This window comes from Eumetopias jubatus, unplaced genomic scaffold, assembly GCF_037043125.1.
Source record: "Eumetopias jubatus isolate StellerSeaLion01/CBP00866 unplaced genomic scaffold, mEumJub1_p1.0 scaffold_8, whole genome shotgun sequence".
NCBI lineage: Eukaryota > Metazoa > Chordata > Mammalia > Carnivora > Otariidae > Eumetopias > Eumetopias jubatus.
In genome coordinates, this window is record NW_028274814.1 from 67929347 (window position 1) to 67947904 (window position 18558).

General features: G+C 38.7%; 1 protein-coding gene across 1 annotated transcript in view; it reads right to left on the minus strand.

Moving 5' to 3' along the window:
* The window catches only part of SYT10 (synaptotagmin 10), a 61121-nt gene extending 43369 nt beyond the window's left edge, over positions 1–17752 (minus strand). The window contains exons 1-2 of the mRNA XM_028113301.1: positions 17602–17752; positions 3140–3497 (exon numbers count right to left, since the gene is read on the minus strand). Of these exons, the coding sequence (XP_027969102.1) occupies positions 3140–3497; positions 17602–17752 (509 nt within the window). The remainder of the gene's footprint in view (positions 1–3139; positions 3498–17601) is intronic.
* Positions 17753–18558: the final 806 nt, after the last annotated feature.

The window sequence follows — 18558 nt, forward strand, 5'->3', positions numbered from 1 at the left end:
GTGTATGCATGTGTGCGTGTATATTTGTGGTTTGATTTTGCTAAATTTCAGTGAAAAGTTATGATTTGAGCAGAATAATCTAATTTATGATAATGTACCTTTGATCTCTGTCCAAGTGGGCTGCATAATGAACTCAGCAATTTCCTTCTCCTTTTACATAAGGTAATTTCTGGTATGATGAAGTAATTAATGTAGATGAGGAGTTTTGAGAACTAAGTATAATCAAATTTTTTAAAAGGAATTCATCCCAACACCAAAGAGATTAAAATCATGACTCTGGAAATAAGTCAATCAGAGAAAGACATATATCATATGACCTCACTGATATGAGGAATTCTTAATCTCAGGAAACAAACTGAGGGTTGCTAGAGTGGTGGGGGGTGGGAGGGATGGGGTGGCTGGGTGATAGACATTGGGTAGGGTATGTGCTATGGTGAGCGCTGTGAATTTTGCAAGACTGTTGAATCACAGATCTGTACTTCTGAAACAAATAATGCAACATATGTTAAGAAAAAAGAAAAAGAAGAAGATAGCAGGAGGGGAAGAATGAAGGGGAGTATGTCAGAGGGGGAGACGAACCATGAGAGACGATGGACTCTGAAAAACAAACGGAGGGTTCTAGAGGGGAGGAGGGTAGGGGGATGGGTTAGCCTGGTGATGGGTATTAAAGAGGGCACATTCTGCGTGGAGCACTGGGTGTTATGCACAAACAATGAATCATGGAACACTACATCAAAAACTAATGATGTAATATATGGTGATTAACATAACAATAAAAATTAAAAAAAAGAGAGGGAGAAAAAAAAGAAAGAAAGAGAGAGGGAGAGAAAGAAAGAGAGAGAGAAAGAGAAGCTCACTCTTCCCTCAGAGACGCTAAATTGGCACTGACAGAAAGCGATCTGGCCTTTGCTTTCCTGGTGAGTCTTTGCTGTCTCTAGAATCACAGAAGTCTGAGGTGGAAAGACCTTCCGTATCTTATGGCTAATCCGGCTTTAGCCAGGGAAGGATTTCCTTGTTCTGGTGTTCTTCATTTCTACAATTAATGGACCTTCCCACTCTTCTTTGTGTTGGATTCCCCACCAACATGATCGTTATGACCAGCCTGGCTATGAGTACTGCCATTCTTTGCCACCCTTCCCCTTAGGAGTTGAGCCAGGTTTCCACCATGATACAACTGGATCAAATCTAAGGATGGGGGAAAGCTTTTAGCTCAAGCTTTCATGATGTGCTTTCATCATTTTATTCACACGTTAGTCAAGTAACCGCTCAACATATACTTGAACGTCTTCAGTAATGGAGAACTCCCAGCTTTGAAGCAGCTTATTCTCTGTTAAAAAAGAAATACTAATAACATCTACTGAGAGCAAATGTACAAGTAAGAGCTAGTGGGCTAATTTTTTATATGTGTTACATTATTTGATCCCCACAACACTATATGTCTTTCCAGTTCTGTCTTCACACATGATGACATTAAATTGCTGAGAATGTTAATTATATCTCCAGAGTCACATAGCTGAATTGGGACTTGAATCTGGATCTGTCGAGCTCTACGATCTATGCTGGATTCATCTTTTTCCCTCACTCCCTGTATCTAATTTGTCAGCCAGACCTGTCAATTCTATTTCCAAAATAAATCTAAACTCTGAAAAAAAAAATCATGACTCTGGTCATTCATAATAACCACTTACAATTTTAGATTTCTGAGTAGAATGAGCAGGAAGATACCCTTATTTTTCAATCTCCAAACTATCTGTCCTCAGCAGACTTTGTAACCAACATCTTTGATTTCAGAAAACTATACCCCCCTTGGCTTTAATGCTTAAAATGTGAAACCATCAATCTGGATAAATTTGAATTCTAACTTTCGCCAGCTGCATGACTTTAGGCAAATTTTTAAATCTCTCTGGGCTTGAGTTAACTCACAAGTAATGGGAATAATTAATAATACTTACTTCATGCAGACTGGCAGAAGATTATCAGGAAGGGTGCCTCGCATAGTGGCTAAATTGTAAGTGCTCAAAAATAATTCTTTCTTTCTTCCTTTCCTAGCCACTCATATAAACAAGGAAATTCAAAGAGGCAGATGAAATGATATCAAAGTTCTAGCAAAACTCTGAATTTGTATTCCAATTTTTCTCTTAGAAGATATGAGATATGTATAATTCAATCTTCATGTTTTTTTAAGATTGAGAGAAAAAATGTCCTTATGTAGGGTGCACTTATCAGTTAAAAGAGCTGAATAATTCTGAATGCTAAGCTCATTGATGTACATAGCTGCTGCTAATATTTAAAAAGTTTTATAAATTAATTGAACATTTTCACCCTAAAATTTCTGAGTCTCTTTAAGGCTTTAATCTTCACAAAAAATCTATTTTTCTTTTATAGTTAACACAATCGGAAATACACTATAGCAAATTATTTTCATTCAAGCAATCTTTTGCTGATTTTTCCAAGCAGAGTTAAAATGTATCTCCACAAAGAGGGCTTCCTTTTCCCTCCTTTTGTGTACAATCTTTAGTATGCTCATGATATTCACCAAAACTCTGGCGGAGCTTATCACACTCTGCCCAGTGTTAAAGAGTTTAGTCTATGTGGGTTCAAATAACAGTTTCCAGTGGTTCCATGTTGACGGTGTAGTTGGTAAACAACTAAAGACTAAACGTTGGTCTCTGTTACTCAATTTTGATTGTGAAGTTCTAGATGATTTCATGACAGACACTGCAAATGGCTGTTTTCTCAATATTTATTGGTTGACTTAAACTAAATTGAAAGACTGCAAGTAGCAACTATCACGCCATGATATTTCAAGGGAAAGAGTTAATAAATAATAGTCTGTAGTTACATGATTTTACTGAGACCTCAAAATCTACTAAACTCCTTTCTTGGTACTGCTCCCTGTTTGGATCCTTTGTCCTCAGTTTCTCTCATCCTTACTTACTCTACCCTTTTCCTCTTTATTCAGTTATCTGTTTCCTATGTCCTTCTCATTTCTCCCGTTTGTCTTTTCTTTTCTCCTTTCCCACCTGTTTTTTTCTCTTACAAAATCACATACACACACACACACACACACACACACATGCTCACGCACACGCATGTGTGCACGCGCATACCCAGTTTTATGTATTTGGTCTTTCCTTACCGGGATGAAGACGTAGGCTCAGTAGTTTGTCTTTGTACACGTGCATGTTTAATTAAATGCTCTTTTAAAGCAGTTTGGACTTCTGCTGGGATATCAGGGGAAGTGTGGCTGATTTTTATAGCAGGTTCAATAACTTTTAGAGCTTGCTTTTCATTTTCTTTAACTTCTTTTTTCTCTTCAGTCTCAAAAACTTCAGTAGGAGCACTTGAAATGCTCTGTGGAAGGGTACTGATGTTGGAAGTCACCGGTTTGCTTTTCCAGCAAGGCCAGCACAACTTCCAGAAAACAAAAAGTGAAACAACCAACAAGGCCAGGCCACAAAAGCTGACAACCACCGCCAACAAGCTGACCGAAATATCTGGAAAAAAATTACAATGTAAAGAAATATTAACTCGTTGGTAGTGTAGATAAAAGAGCAGCAATGGTGAGATAATTTACATTATGATTATTATTAATAGCTTTCTGACTAAGAGTTTCAAAATTTACTTTTAAGTTATCTTTGTAGGGAGGAAAGATTAATAATTGCGCCTGGATATTCTCAAAGGAGATATATGAAAATTTTGAATTGTACACAGAAAAAGCATATCACTTCCAAGAACACTACAAAGGGTCCAAGAGTTTGCAAACCGAAGGGTGGCAACTTGCAACCTGCCTTGAAGTTATGAATCTTAAGAAACTCGGGAAATACACACAACAGGAAAGACTTCTGTTGGCTTCATCTTTTATCTAAAGATGCAAACTTCTCACTCTTGAAGCAGGGAGTAATGTTAAATATTTGCATAAACCACTTTCTATAGTCTACATAAGGATAACATGTTACTAACAGAGAATGGGTATACTAGTAGCTGTATTTTTAAACTCCCCAGGTCCTTTCTGATAACCTTGCACGTTCCTACTTTCTAAAGTCCCAAATTAGTGATGTGTTACTTAAGTATCTCTAAAATATCCTTACTTCAAAATATTTCATAAACTTAATACATGCTCATTATGCAAAATAACTTAAAGAAATACAGTAAAAAAAAGTTAGTAAGATTGAGTAAATAAATGAATGGGGGAGAAGAAACAAACCTCCTGTGCAGAAGAATTCCAAACAATTTACATAGATACTCTGCTCTCAAGGAGGTGGGGCACAGCTCCCCACTCCTTAAGTGTGGCTGTACATAGTGACTTCCTTTCAAAAAGGAGAGTATGGAAAAAGGTAAAAATAAACAAACAAACGAATAAATAAAGGGTAACTCTACATTGGAGAAACCTCACCCGGGTGATCAAGGTGAATATCGACAATAATGAATCATGTTGATAGTATGCACCCCTGATAAGTGATGAATATGGCACTCTACCTCTGTGGTCTTCTTCCCCAAACCCATAACCTGAGTCTAAACATTAGAAATATATAAGACAGATTCCAGTAGGAGGGCACTCTATAAAATATATGACCAGTACTCTTCCAAAACTGCCAAGGTTCTCAAATAAAAAGAGAGTCTGAGAAACTATCACAGCCAAGAGGAGATTTTAGAGGCATGACAACTAAATATAATGTGGCATCCTAAACAGAGTCCTGGAATAGAAAAAGGATATTAGATAAAAACTAAGGAAATGTAAATAAAGTATGGACTTAAATTAACAACGTATCAATACTGGTTCATTAATTATAACAAACGTCCCATATTAATGTAAAATGTTAATAATAGGAGAAACTGGGTATGGGGTATATGGGACCTCTGGACTATTTTCCCCAATTTTTATGTAAATCTAAAACTGCTGTAAACAGTAAAGTCTGTTTTTAAAAAGGTTAATGACATCCCACTACCCACGTCCATTTTCAGCCTCCTAAGACGACCAATATTAGCAATCTGGTGTAATCCAGATTGATTCTGGATCTGAACTCTATTCAAAACCAAATAGAGTTCCTGTAAAGGGAGATTTTTCTAGTTGTAAATAACCTTGTAATTTTCTTTTACAACTTTGCTTAGCCTCAGTATAAAATATGAATCCAATATCTTTTATTTGTTTAAAATAAAAATGTTAGGAATATGTTAGAGGCTGAATTATGTCTGTCCCTTCATCCCTTCCACTTTCTTATGTTGAAGTCCTAATGCCCTAGAGCCTCAGAATGTGACTGTATTTGGAGACAGGGCCTTTAAAGTAGTAATTAAGGCAAAATGAGGTTGTCTGAATAGGTACCATTCCAGGGACTGGCGTCCTTATACGAAGAGGAGATTAGGACAAAGATACTCAGAAAGACCATGTGAAGACACAGGGAGAAGGTCACCTACAAGCCAAAGCGCAGAGGCCTCAGAAAAATAAATCAAACCTCCTGACTCCTTGATCTCAGACTTTTGGTTTCCACAACTGTGAAGAAATAAGTTTCTGTGGTTTAAGCCACCAGTCTGTGGTACTTTGTTATGAAAGGCCGAGCAATCTAATAAAGAACAAATCTAATTTCCTTTAACCACTATTGTACATCCAGGATTTCCCACCCCTCCTTAGAAGCAACCTGTGATCACAGTTTGGTGTGTATCTGGCCAGCCCAAGCACTAATAAACAAAGATATTTCTTTAAAAAACCACAAAAACATAGAATTGTTTAATATACTTTTTAAAAAACATAAATAGCTTATTGGATATTTCTTCAATTTGCTTTATTTTTCTATTCAATGATCCTTGAGGTCTAACTTCATCTCACATAGTATTTCATAATACTTCCTCAGGACGGATATTAGACTATGACCAGTGTTTTGCTGTTACAACATAGCTACGAGTGTCCTTGCACCCCTCTTGTGCATATTTGGGAGTGTTTCTCTAAGGTAAATAGAAGTGCAAAGTCATAGGTTATGCACATATTTAATGTTACTAGATATTTCCAGAAGAACCCCAGAGTGACTATAACAAAAACATTATATGAGTTTACCACTTCCTACAGTCTCAGAGAAATGCTGATGGACTTTACTTTTCACTGATACGATCGGGAAATGATACCTTGCTTTAATTTACATTTTCCTGATTAGTAAGATAAAATGGTTCTGTTTAAACTCCTAATTTGTAGCTAATGGAAACCTAGTCAGAAACTGAAATAATTCCAAGTTTTTAATGCTTCTTAGTTATAAGAATAAAAATTAATTTGACACGCTGTTATACATAGATATTAATATTTTATCTCATTTTCCAGTTGCTTATTAAAGCATCCATTGAATATATTTCCCATTTATAATCCATTGACGAGGAATGTGATCATACTTTATATTTTGTAGTTTATTTTTACTTTTTAATTGTTCATTAGCCCCATAACTTGAGGAAAAAAAGAAAAAATACATAAAATGTGCTTCCTGGTTATTAACTTTGGTTTTAAATGGAGGAATAAATACTACAATTATGGATTCATAATCTTTATGTATATTTGGCTCCATTTACATTATATTTTATGGATATTTTAACTCAATTAATTTCTTCAGTCTGCTAATTTCTACCCAGCTGGAGCCAAAAGCCAAGAAATAAGGAAACTGCAGGACAATGTGGGGTAGGGGCAAGGATAGAAGTAGTTTTCAGCCCACAACTGAAAATGCCTCCCTTCTTACTTATGGACATTAGAGAACTTATACTCTACCCACAGAAATTTGATGACATTCGTTTACGCCACTGTTCCTAAGTGATGGGCTTTGGCAGTCACAAGGTTGTTCTCATCTTAGGAAAAAGTCCTGTGGAAATCTCTGACTTTAATTCCATTTTCCCTACTGCTGACAATTTTCTTTCTAAAATCAGTATCTGGTTCTACCATTTAGGGGACCATAAAATATTTCATCCACACTAAATTACTTGTGAAAGTGAAAAGTTGTGCTATCAGTAATGAGGGTAGCTGGAAGAAACCGAGTCCTGTCCTGGCAACTGAGTCATATGGTCGCCTTACCTCTCTTTGCCTAACGTCCTTCCAGGTCACCTCTTAACCATCTGAGACAAATCCAAACTTTGTAAAGCGTTCCACAGCATCTTCGTGATTTGACCGCTCAGTATTGATCAGTTTTATTCTTCTGCCACTTTCCCACCTAAAATCCTTCCCCTGACCACACATTACTGTCTTGCGATTTTGTTCAGGCTGTTTTATGTAGCTCCAGTGCATTTTTCTTCTCCTCTTTGGCTGCTGGGCAAATTTGTATTCAACAATCAGATCCAATAGTAACTCTTTCTTGACACTCTCTGCCTCTTCTATTCCTAAGGGCTTTGAGAGCACCTCCACTGCTGTAAAACTACTATTACAATAACTGATTGGCTTCTAATCCTTTACCTCAAACTCTGAGACATGATGATGTGTTTCAAAAATTATTATTTTCTTTTGGATATTAGAAAGGCAACATGATACACATCTGGACAACATCCAGTAACCAAACACATCAATATGTCTATGATGAAATGTATGAATTAGTCACACTGAGTGGGATCACTGAAGATTTTAAATAGCTTAATGCCAATTCAGGTAAGGTGTTGATGCCAAAAGTGCTACAATTTACAAAATACTTTGCAGTTTTCAGCGTTTTGAGGTTTCATAATTCTGGATAAGAGATTGTGGATCTGTACGTATTTTGCTCTTCCAAATGTTCCCATCCTACAAATATTCTCATTCCTTGATCCTTCAGAGCAGAAACCAAATGTATTCACCGATTTTAGTGTCTGGTATTTATTACATGGTCAAAAATGTTTATGGAGCTACTGAATACATATTTTGGGAGTTATCTGACAAGGAACTCAAATGTCTGTGGATTTCAAGGTGGCTGGATGAAAAAAAAATGAGTAATTTGATATGCAGAAATTCTTGTACTAGAAAGATAGTATAATATAGCTTATAATTTAGCTTATAATATAGCTATAGATCTGGGTTCAAATGTCAACTCCACCCCTGTGACTTTGGTTGCTTCCCATTATTGCCAGAGCATAGACCATATTTATGTCATCATTCCATAGAGAAAAAGGGGGAATAAAACTCAAATCAGCAACTCTTATTCAAAGAAAGCTTAGGAAAACTGTGTCTAGGATAAAAATTTGGAATTATCTTTGAAGTTAACCTATTTATCCTATTCATATGGTATTACAGTTGACCCTTAAATAAGGAGGGGATTAGGGGCACTACCCCTCCAGTTGAAAATCTCCATATAACTTTTGACTCCCTAAAAGTTTACCTTTATTTATTATTTTAATTTTTTAAAAAGATTTTATTTATTTATATTAGAGAGAGGGAACACAAGTGGGGAGAGGGGAAGACAGAGAGGGAAAAGCAGACTCCCTGCTGAGTGTGGAGCCCCACATGGGGCTCAATCCCCAGACCCTGAGATCATGATCTGACCCAAAGTCAGATGCTTAACCAACTGAGCCACCCAGTTGCCCCTGTTTTTTGTTTTTCTTTTTTTAAGTAGGCTCCATGACCAGCATGAAGCCCAACATGGGGCCTAAACTCAGGACCCTGAGATCAAGATCTGAGCTGAGATCAAGAGTCAGACGCCTAACTGACTGAGCCACCCAGGTGTCCCAAAAACTTAACTATTAATAGCCTACTGCTGACCAGAAGCCTTGCCAATAACATTAATACTTGATTAACACATATTTTATATTTTATAGGTATTATATACTATATTTTTACAATAATCTAGAGAAAATACAATGTTATTAAATAAATCATAAAAAGGAAAATACAGTTAGAGTACTTAACTGTACTATAAAAAATCCACATATAAGTGGATCTGCACAGTTGAATCCTGTGTTGTTCAAGGATCAGCTCTAATATTACAGTAGGCCATAATTCTGATTTCTATAACAAGGGGCCAAATTAACAGTGACTTACGCAAGGGAGAAGTTTATTTCTCTCTTGTGTAATTAAATGTCCTAGCATAAGCAGGCCAGAGCATACACATCAGCTTCAAGGTGTCTAGAAACTTGGTTTCTTCTATACTTTTGTTTTGCTATTCAAAGGTTTTTGCCTTCTCCTTAAAGTCCAAGATGGCAAGTTACCATGTCCACATTCTAGGCAGTTGGGTGGCAGAATAATAAGGGAAAAGGAAGATGAGAGTATGTCCTTTCATTTTAAGGGCACAGTCTGGAAGTGGTACACATCACTGCTGCTAGCATGCTACTGGTCAGATTGATTGATTGATTTTTATTTTTTTTATTTTCTTAAAGATTTTATTTATTTATTCATGAGAGACAGAGGGAGAGAGAGAGAGGGAGAGAGAGAGAGGGAGAGAGAGAGAAGCAGAGGGAGAAGCAGGCTCCCAAGGAGCAGGGAGCCCGATGCGGGACTTGATCCCAGGACCCTGGGATCATGACCTGAGCCGAAGGCAGACGCTTAACCATCTGAGCCACCCAGGCGCCCTGATTGATTGATTTTTAAAGATTTTACTTATTTGTGAGAGAGAGAGAGAGAGCAAGCATGGGGAGCAGCAAGCAGAGGGAGAAGCAGGCTCCCTGCTGAGCAAGGAGCCCGACACAGGGCTCGATCCCAGGACCCTGGGATCATGACCTGAATCAAACACAGACGCTTAACCAACTGAGCCACCCAGGCACCCCTTGATGGTTAGTCACGTGGCCGCACCAAACCAAAAAGAAAGCTCAGAAAAGTTGTCATTTTTATTTAAATTTATTTTAATGCTGCCACATATGTAACTAAAAATCAAGGATTCTGATACTGTGAAATGAAAGGGGGGAAATGAATACTAGGAAACAACTAGCAGTCTCTTCTTCATCTATCAATCCAATACATAATCAATCAACATATCATCCTTGCAACAATGCTTCTTTAATTTCCACTTAACTGTATTGACTTTTGCCTTTTTCTTGCATTTCAGTAAATGATAAACAACTTTATGTTAATAATATACTTGATTGTAAAATGCATATGTTGGGCGCCTGGGTGGCTCAGTCGTTAAGCGTCTGCCTTTGGCTCAGGTCATGATCCCAGGGTCCTGGGATCGAGTCCCACGTCGGGCTCCCTGCTCAGCGGGAAGCCTGCTTCTCCCTCTCCCACTCCCCCTGCTTGTGTTCCTGCTCTCGCTGTCTCTCTCTGTCAAATAAATAAATAAAATCTTTAAAAAAAATGCGTATGTTAAAACATTTTCATTTTCTGAAATCAGAATATATTTTAGTATCAATGGCTTGTTACAATCACTAATAGCCAGGAAGTAAGTGTGTCATAATTTATTCTGAGTATGTGCTAAAGCAAAAGCATCAACATTGAAAGTCATAGAAAGTCAAGTCTAAGTGGCTTGAAAGAAAACAGTGGAGAAAATAGTGAAGGTCAGCCCTAAACCTTACAAGCCAAACTTTTATTGGGGATAGGTGGAGAAGGCAGTGAGTCAAGTGAGTTTGCCAACATTGCTAACATTGCACATAATTGTACAGGTAGCTTAGAGCACAATACCAGTGGTCTTTATATCTTTTATGAATTCTTTTAAGGCATTCTTGATGGCATTGGAGCCCAATAACGAGTGCAAAACAAAGGTATCACCAATTCTGAATCAAAAAGCCATTCAGAAGAACCATACTCAATTTTAATTTAAAATTATTTAACCCATTTATGTCTTTTATGTTTTCCTTTTTATGTTTGTACAAGAGTGATATGATTTTAAAAATTTATGTCAGTTTTAAAAGAAGTCTTTACTTAAGTATGAAATAAAAATTCTATGTGATAAGAAGGCATTAAGCCACAATTTAACAATATTTCTTTTTCCTTTTTGGTATCACAAAATACTGGTGTATCTTATCAATAGCATCTTAGTTTCAATCAAATATGGTACTACATATAGTATAAAAGTATCCAAATGCATAAAAAATTCTTTACATGTTTGTAATTGAGTAAATAATTTATAATCTGTGATTATCTATTCTACATTTATAATAACTTGAACTATGCACAGTGTTTAATTAATGGTATGAGTATATTTTAATGCCTGGCACAGTGGCTTTCACCTAGTGTTCAATAAATATTTATTGAATAGAAGCATCATGCTAAAACCACCTCTTGGATAAAGTAACAACTCATACTGTAACATATTAGAAGTGATAATACGCTTCTTGATATTGTTTTGTCCATTATTCCTATAAATCTATGACTACTGAAGCAGAACTAAAGGTATAATAAAGATTGTAAACAGTAGTCCTCATTGTTTGAAATAATTCTTCAGGATGAACAAATTGACATTTACAAGGTTTTTTTCAGTTGACTGTAATGTTGTCTCTATTCAAAATAGATGTTAAAGAATAGATCCTAACACACCTCAGAATCCACCTGGATGGATGAAAAAAAAGTTAATATCAGTCCCCCACCTCCATCATTCTACCCTTCCAGCTCTGAGGCATCACAGCACAATTTCATGATTATATAGTCATGTGATATCTATACACACACACATATATACACACACACATACATACACACATATATGTGTGTGTGTATATATATACATACATACATATATATATATATATGTATACATACAGAGTTTTATTTTCTGATAGTCTTCCTAAGCCACGTTAATGTCAGCTCTTACAGCTTCAGTGGTCATTTAGGATACTTAACATTACAGGAAAAAGAAAACAAGTTTAATGTATAATAACAAGAAGCCATCTCTTCAGTCAGGGATTCTGTTTCTAAACTTGGCCAGTGTTGGATATTCCACCAACAGAGAAAATTGGTATTGTACAAATTAGAAACAAGCAAAATAATTACTGACCTTTAATAATAACACTTCCTAATAGGAGGTCTTGTTTTCTTTGGCATCATAGTACTGTTAATAAAGATATATATAGATGGTTGATAACGTACATTACATACCCAAAATATGGCAGGAAATGTTTTAATGTATTATTCTTCTAATGACAAAGTAATAAAAATAATTTAACTGACAATTTCATATCTGTTTTCATTATAGGCTTATTTATGGACATACAAAAGGAGCTATATTTATAATTATAGGAGTTCAAAGTTATGCATTTTGACACACTAAAATCTTTTACATGATTTTACCGTTCAAATAAATCAGTTATATTTAGCTAAGAATTCATGAATAAACACTCATGTACACTTAATTGCAAATGCATTCATGTACTCAAGTAAGAAAAATGAAGAATGTTGTGTCTTATACTTGCATGACAATATATCCGATAAAAAGAAATTTGGGGATTTGGGTCATAATTACACACTGAGAAATCTTATTAATACTGGCACCTGGGTGGCTCATCCGACTTTTGATTTCCACTCTTGATTTCGGCTCATGTCATGATCTCAGGGTTGTGGGATGGAGTCCAGCATCAGGCTCTGCGCTCAGCGGGAGTCTGCTTCTCTCTCTCTCTCCTTTTCCCTCCGCCCCTCCCCCCCTTATGCTCACTATGTGCACATGTTCTCTCTCTAAAATAAATAAATCTTTAAAAAAAATACCTTCCAATATGCCACTAATTATAGCCAATAGTATTATAATAGTTACAAGCCTATATTTACAAGCCATTCCAGTGTCTATAGCACCAAGAATGCTCTCCCCAGGAAATCTTCCTATTCCTACTTTTTGCAGAACCTAGGATAGGATCTAAGGAGCCCTGGTTCTTATCCTAGTTGCATCATTAACTGGCTGTGATTTGAGGGGAAGTTGCTAACTTTTCCTGCCTTCGTTTTCACCACTGCAAAATAATTTCTAGTTCTAAGTGGTATGACTAATGGGTGTTTGAATAATGATATGATTATTTTTTCCATGCTATTTTCTACTTCAGCAAACAGGCTTTCTTTTACTATTATAAATTGATATTTTAAATAGATATTCCCACTTTTCTAGAACTTCAATAAAGTCAATAGGTTTATTATGCAACACTTACACATTTAGCCACTGGATCTTAGCCTTTCCTGAACACACTCTGGGGAAAGTCACTGGACATCCATATGGGGTTCAGTTGCTTTTTCATTAGTATCTTGTTAATTCATTTATTCATTCTTTCATTTGTTCAACAAATATTTATTGAGACTCTAGCAGGAGCCACAGATTTTTCTAGGCACTGAGGATAAGACAGTAAACAAACCACTGCTCTCAAAGAGCTTATATTCTACTGACTTAATGTATACATCAGGAAGCACACAATTATGTTTTCAAAATATGGATAATTTTGTCATTAGAGATTCCAATAAACATTTGTGATAGTTTATCTCCCACCAGCATTTTGTAAAAAAGAAATCTTATAAGTAAATGCAAATGCATTCCATTTGTTTTTTGCATAAAACAAAATAACAATGATGATTAACTTTTAAAGAAAATGAGACTTGAATGAAATGGGCAGCTATAGATCTTGTATATGAAATCATTCCTGTTAAGAATCAGATTTCAGAGATTTACAGCTCATATAAAGAGAAAATATAGATGTTGATTTGTTTCAAGAAAAAAAAGATTATAGCAAAAAAGGTCCTGTCAATATTGCCAAAATACTGATAACTCAGAATTAAGAAAAATAGATGTTTGCTGAGACTGGCTTGGCCTTTGAAGGTAGTTGTTCATTTCCCTTTGGAGTAAATGAGACCAAGCACAATATGTACTGATGATCCTATAAAAATGAGACTAGAAATAGCAGGTGGCCATTCTTTATTGGAATGACAGTGTAGAGGAAGGAAAAAAAATCCTCTCATACATCCTTCTTCATATGGACCTATCTGAATTCATTATGGTTCAATTACTCTTTCTCAGACCTACAAGTCTTGAGGAAACATTTCTAAATTGTAACGCTTTATACAACCATTAGAATGTGTAAAACTCAGTGGTGTAGTGATACAAGAATTATAAATTGATTGAGTAGTCATTTGCTTTGTGTCTGTAGAGAAAACCTATAAAATATACCTACCCTTATTCATGGTAAGCCCTTATCATAGACTTAAAATGCTTTAATCTCAGAGGAAAAATCATGATATAATTTTAAAATTTTACTTAGCCATCTCTTTTATTAGTCAAGTAACTTCAAGGAAATTCTTTGATAGACCTACTTACCCCACATCTAAGAAATTGAGGAACATATGTATGAATTTAGAAAAATTCATTTAAACTTTTATTTTAGAATTTTAATCCCAAATTAAAAGTATAAAATGCAAAATTAAAACAACGATGAATTAAATGTTTATTTAAATTAAGGTTAGGTGTATACAATTATGATGTGACTGTGTGCTTCAGTGGGTTTGATTAATTATGATTTATGAGGTCTGCCTTTTAAGCAACATAGTTTCCTGAAACCTCGTAAGCATTTGGATATGGAGCAGCAATTAAAGACTGACGAGCAATGAACCCAAATGCAGTTCAAAAACTATTATCTTAGTTACAGTATATCTGAAAAATAACATTATAGGTGGATATATTGTTTTGTATTTTCTCTAAGCGTTCTAGTATTAATCATATTGTGCGCGAAGATGAACTTAGTGGGTGACATGTCTATGGGGAGGGGGGGAGTATCAGTGGTAAAAAAAAGGCAGAATTTGATTTTCTAAAAATTGCACATGATGAACTTTCTACTGTATCAGTAATGCTGACATCAATAATATCTCTAATAAACTATGCCAAGAAAGTAAACTAGTGTTGGCAGACACGATCTATGTCTTCACAAATTTTATGAAAACATGGGATTGGTCAACTTGATCAGTAGATCCTTAATGCCAATAACACTGCTGCTATTTCTGCTATTGCTGTTATAGTAAAGAGGATGGTTTTTATTGGCATTTAAAAAACCAGTAGAATATCTTATTTATATATATGATTCATTAGTTCTTTAATGTAGAATGACTTTAATTGGGATTACCGGAATTTCTCTCCTTCTACTCCTATGTGAAGGAATCTAAAAATATACACAATCTGGAAGCTTGCAACTGTCACTGCAGCCTTTGAATAACTGACACCATATGGGCAGTGCTGATTAACAAAGTAAATAACCACTGTACCATTCAATGTCGTTGTCCTCCTACAAATAATGTTTCCCACTAAACAAACAGTGAGTAGAAGGATCACCTACTAGAAGTGTTTTTATTTAGGGTCCTGTAATAAAGGGCTCATGTGCATAAGTTATAAGAAAATGAACAATGTGAAGCTGAGTGGCTAATACAAAGGTTCAGTAAATAATATTTGAATCCATTTCATAGGTATCTACTGGTGTTGGGAATTTATCTGTGGATTAAAGTATTTTATTTTTAATTGTTGCACAGATTTACAAATAGAATATGTAATCTTATGCATCTTTATATCTCATATACAACCTAATAGAATGTCTTCTTTAGTGGTGGCCACTCAAAATATATTCATATATTAAATCAAATACCCCATTTGGATAGTATACATATTTCCCTTAACAGAAGAAAAATATCCATGTAATTGGTTTAGACTAGTTTTTCCCCACTTTTTTCTTTCCAAGGGAAAGTCCAAAAGGAATGAGGACTACAACTACTTCTTGTAGTGCTTAGAACAAGTCCAAACCCTTTCTGCAATTCATGTACTGTGTTTTACCTTAAGTTTATATGGTTGTGTACTTAGAAAGATTTATAAGCTAGTAATTGGTTTCCAACTTTCACAAATTGTCCTCATTTCCAACCCATCTGAGACCCAGGAAACCACTACTTGGTGTGTGGATCACAAACCAGTTGGATTACAGCATCAACTGTTAAATGACCAAATTATAGGTCTTTAAATTTAAATACTCTAATTTCTTCCACTATACCCCCCTTCTCTGAGTCTTATCTTTAGCATGTATATCACTAAAGGCAGTTCAGAAGACTTTATCCAGTAGCACCACAAAGGACTTTTAAGGTCACACTATTTTGAGTGTTTATCTCATGCTTAGCAACCACACACATGATGTGCATATACACAATATTCACCAGTCCTTTCCACTAATAGTTGTTTCATACATTCCTAGGAATTAACACCCACTGAACAAGAGATAAAGACTTGTGTTTGTATATTCGCAAAATGTCTAAATTTCCAGCATGTGGACAGCACCAATTACATATCATTCTGCTCCGGGTCCAAGTAGCAGCATCTCCGCAGGTTCTGCCAACTGCAGATAGAAAGAAGCCTCTCTTGGTTCCTGTTGCCATGATCAGAGAATTTGAAAACCCCGAGGATATTCCATTTACAAAATGGTATGTAAAAGCTAAACCACATCTAATCCTCCCCCTACCCCATTTCCTCTCCCTTTTCTTTGGTGGTGGTGGTGGGCAGGAGAGATTCACTAAGTGTGCCCTCCTGACCTCCTTCCCAGCCTTCCCAGGCTTTCTGCAGTCGTGCTGCACTCGAGTTGAGCGGTCCAGCTCTCACTTGTTGCCCTGGCTACCCTCAACCCACGAAGCCCCGCCAGGAGAGCACAATGACACGAAAGCAAAGGGAGAGAAACGAGACCTACGGCAGGAATGGCAATCTTCCAGCCCGATGCCGAAAATCCCGAAACCAGTGTTTGTCTCCCAAAGCAACAAGTGACCCTCACAAGGGACTCTTGAAACCACGCGGCCCGCAACTCTGGAGTCCCTCTCGTTCGTGTGAACAGCACAACAGGCTGCACAAACCAAACATTGCGCAGGTGGTTAAAACCCTACCCAAGCGTGACCAAACAGTAGTTCTGATACGATTCCCCCCATTCCCCGAGAAAAATCTGTCTCCTGAGGCTTCTTTCCACCTCCAGATTTCTGACGGTCGATGTCCTTCACCATTCCACCCCATTTCTTCACAAGTTTCCTGAACGGAGAGGGAGGATGCCCGTGTGTTGGGGTGTGTATGACAGCATGTGTGTAGAAAGGATTTATAAGATCTTTTCTCCTTCCATTTTATATGTGACCTGAGCCTTAGTTGTCACCTCAAAAGAATAGGACCAATAAGCCCTGCTGTTTTGCCAACGTTGTCAAGAAGCCCTACAAAATCATATTTAATAAAGGGACTTGGACACTGTCAAAAGCTCGACAGGTTGCAGCCGGTAGTTACCCCTCCTGGGAACCTTTCTGCTCCCGGAATCCAAGGCAGCCCCATCTGCAAGGCGGTTCTTCGCTTCCAAGCAGGGTTTTTCCTCAGGTCCGGCCCCTTCCCCAGGCTCGCGACCCGCGAGATGAGAGACGAGAGAGGGCAGCGCGAGTCCCGCGAGCGAGCGGCTCCCGCGGGCAGCGCTGGGTAAGCCGGCTGGGCGCAGCCGCCCGCGCTCGCCTTGCCGCCGCGGAAGGGAGCCCGCAGGCGTGGGAGAGCAGCGGCGTGGGGGTGCGGGAGCCGGGGAGCGGGGGACGGCGCAGCGGGCAAGGAGCAGACCAGGGAAGTGGAAGAAGCCGGGGAGGTGGAGACGAGGACACAAAACCCGAACAGCCGACGCTCGAAGTCTCCAGGAGCTGAGCGGAAACAAGAAGCAAGGTAGGAAGGCGCGGCGTCCCACAGACGCCTGGCGCCGCGCGGGCTCCCGGCTGGGCGCGCGGAAGCGAGAGGAGCCCTCCCCGGTTACCTGTGCTGCTTCCGCCCTGGTTGCCCCTGTCCCGGGGGAAGATGCCCGAGCACTTCTCCCACTCCACCTGGCCCGCGAAGCACAGCTCGGTGACGATGTGCAGCGCCTTCTGGCACAGGCTGCTCACTCCGTCCTCCTTGTGGAAACTCATCGTTTGGCCTCTTACTCCCCAGACAGCCGTCCTTTCCCCTTCCCGTTACCTCTAGGCTGGCCCCTCGGGCGCCCTAAGCCATCGCCCGCCCGCGGGGAAATGGGCGGGAGAGTGCGCTGCTCAGAAGCGGCAACTCTTAAGAGCCGCAAGTTAGCCCCATGGCAGGAGTGGAGGGCGCAGGGGAAGGCGGAGAGGCCGGGGCGGGAATCCGCGCGAGGCGGCGGCGGCGGCAGCGGCGGCGGCGAGGTTTGCGCCAACTCTCCCGCCGTGCCAGCCAGTCGAGGCGAGCCGGAGAGAGAGACCCGGCATGGAGGGCGGGGGGGGGGGGGGGGGGCAGGAAAAAAAAGCCTAAGCCCTCGGCTCGCTAGAACGCCCCCCTCCTCTTCCCAGCGCGTTTGTGTTTCTGGCGGGTGCCTGGCGGCGGCGCGTCCAATCGCAGCCCGGCGCGGGCCTGGACGACCCGGGGCGATACCCGCAGCGCCCCCTCCCGGCTGAGCTGGGGATGGAGTTGGCTCGGGAGGAGGGGCGGCCCCGCGCCCCTGCTGGGGCCGGATGGGGGTGCTCAACGCAGCGGGGCGGGGGTTAGAGAAATCTCCGTTTTCTCCGTACTTTTCCCAGCCTCAGTCCTCTGCCCCTCCAACTTTACTACACACGTGTGCTGCTCTCTGGTTTCTCCGGTTTTCCTTTTCTGAAAAGTCATTTCAACTGAACACAAACTGAAAAAGTTAAATTTAAAAAATGAATCGATGAATAATCAAACCAGATGTCTATACAGAAAAGAAAGATGTGCCTGGAAAGCATGTTTA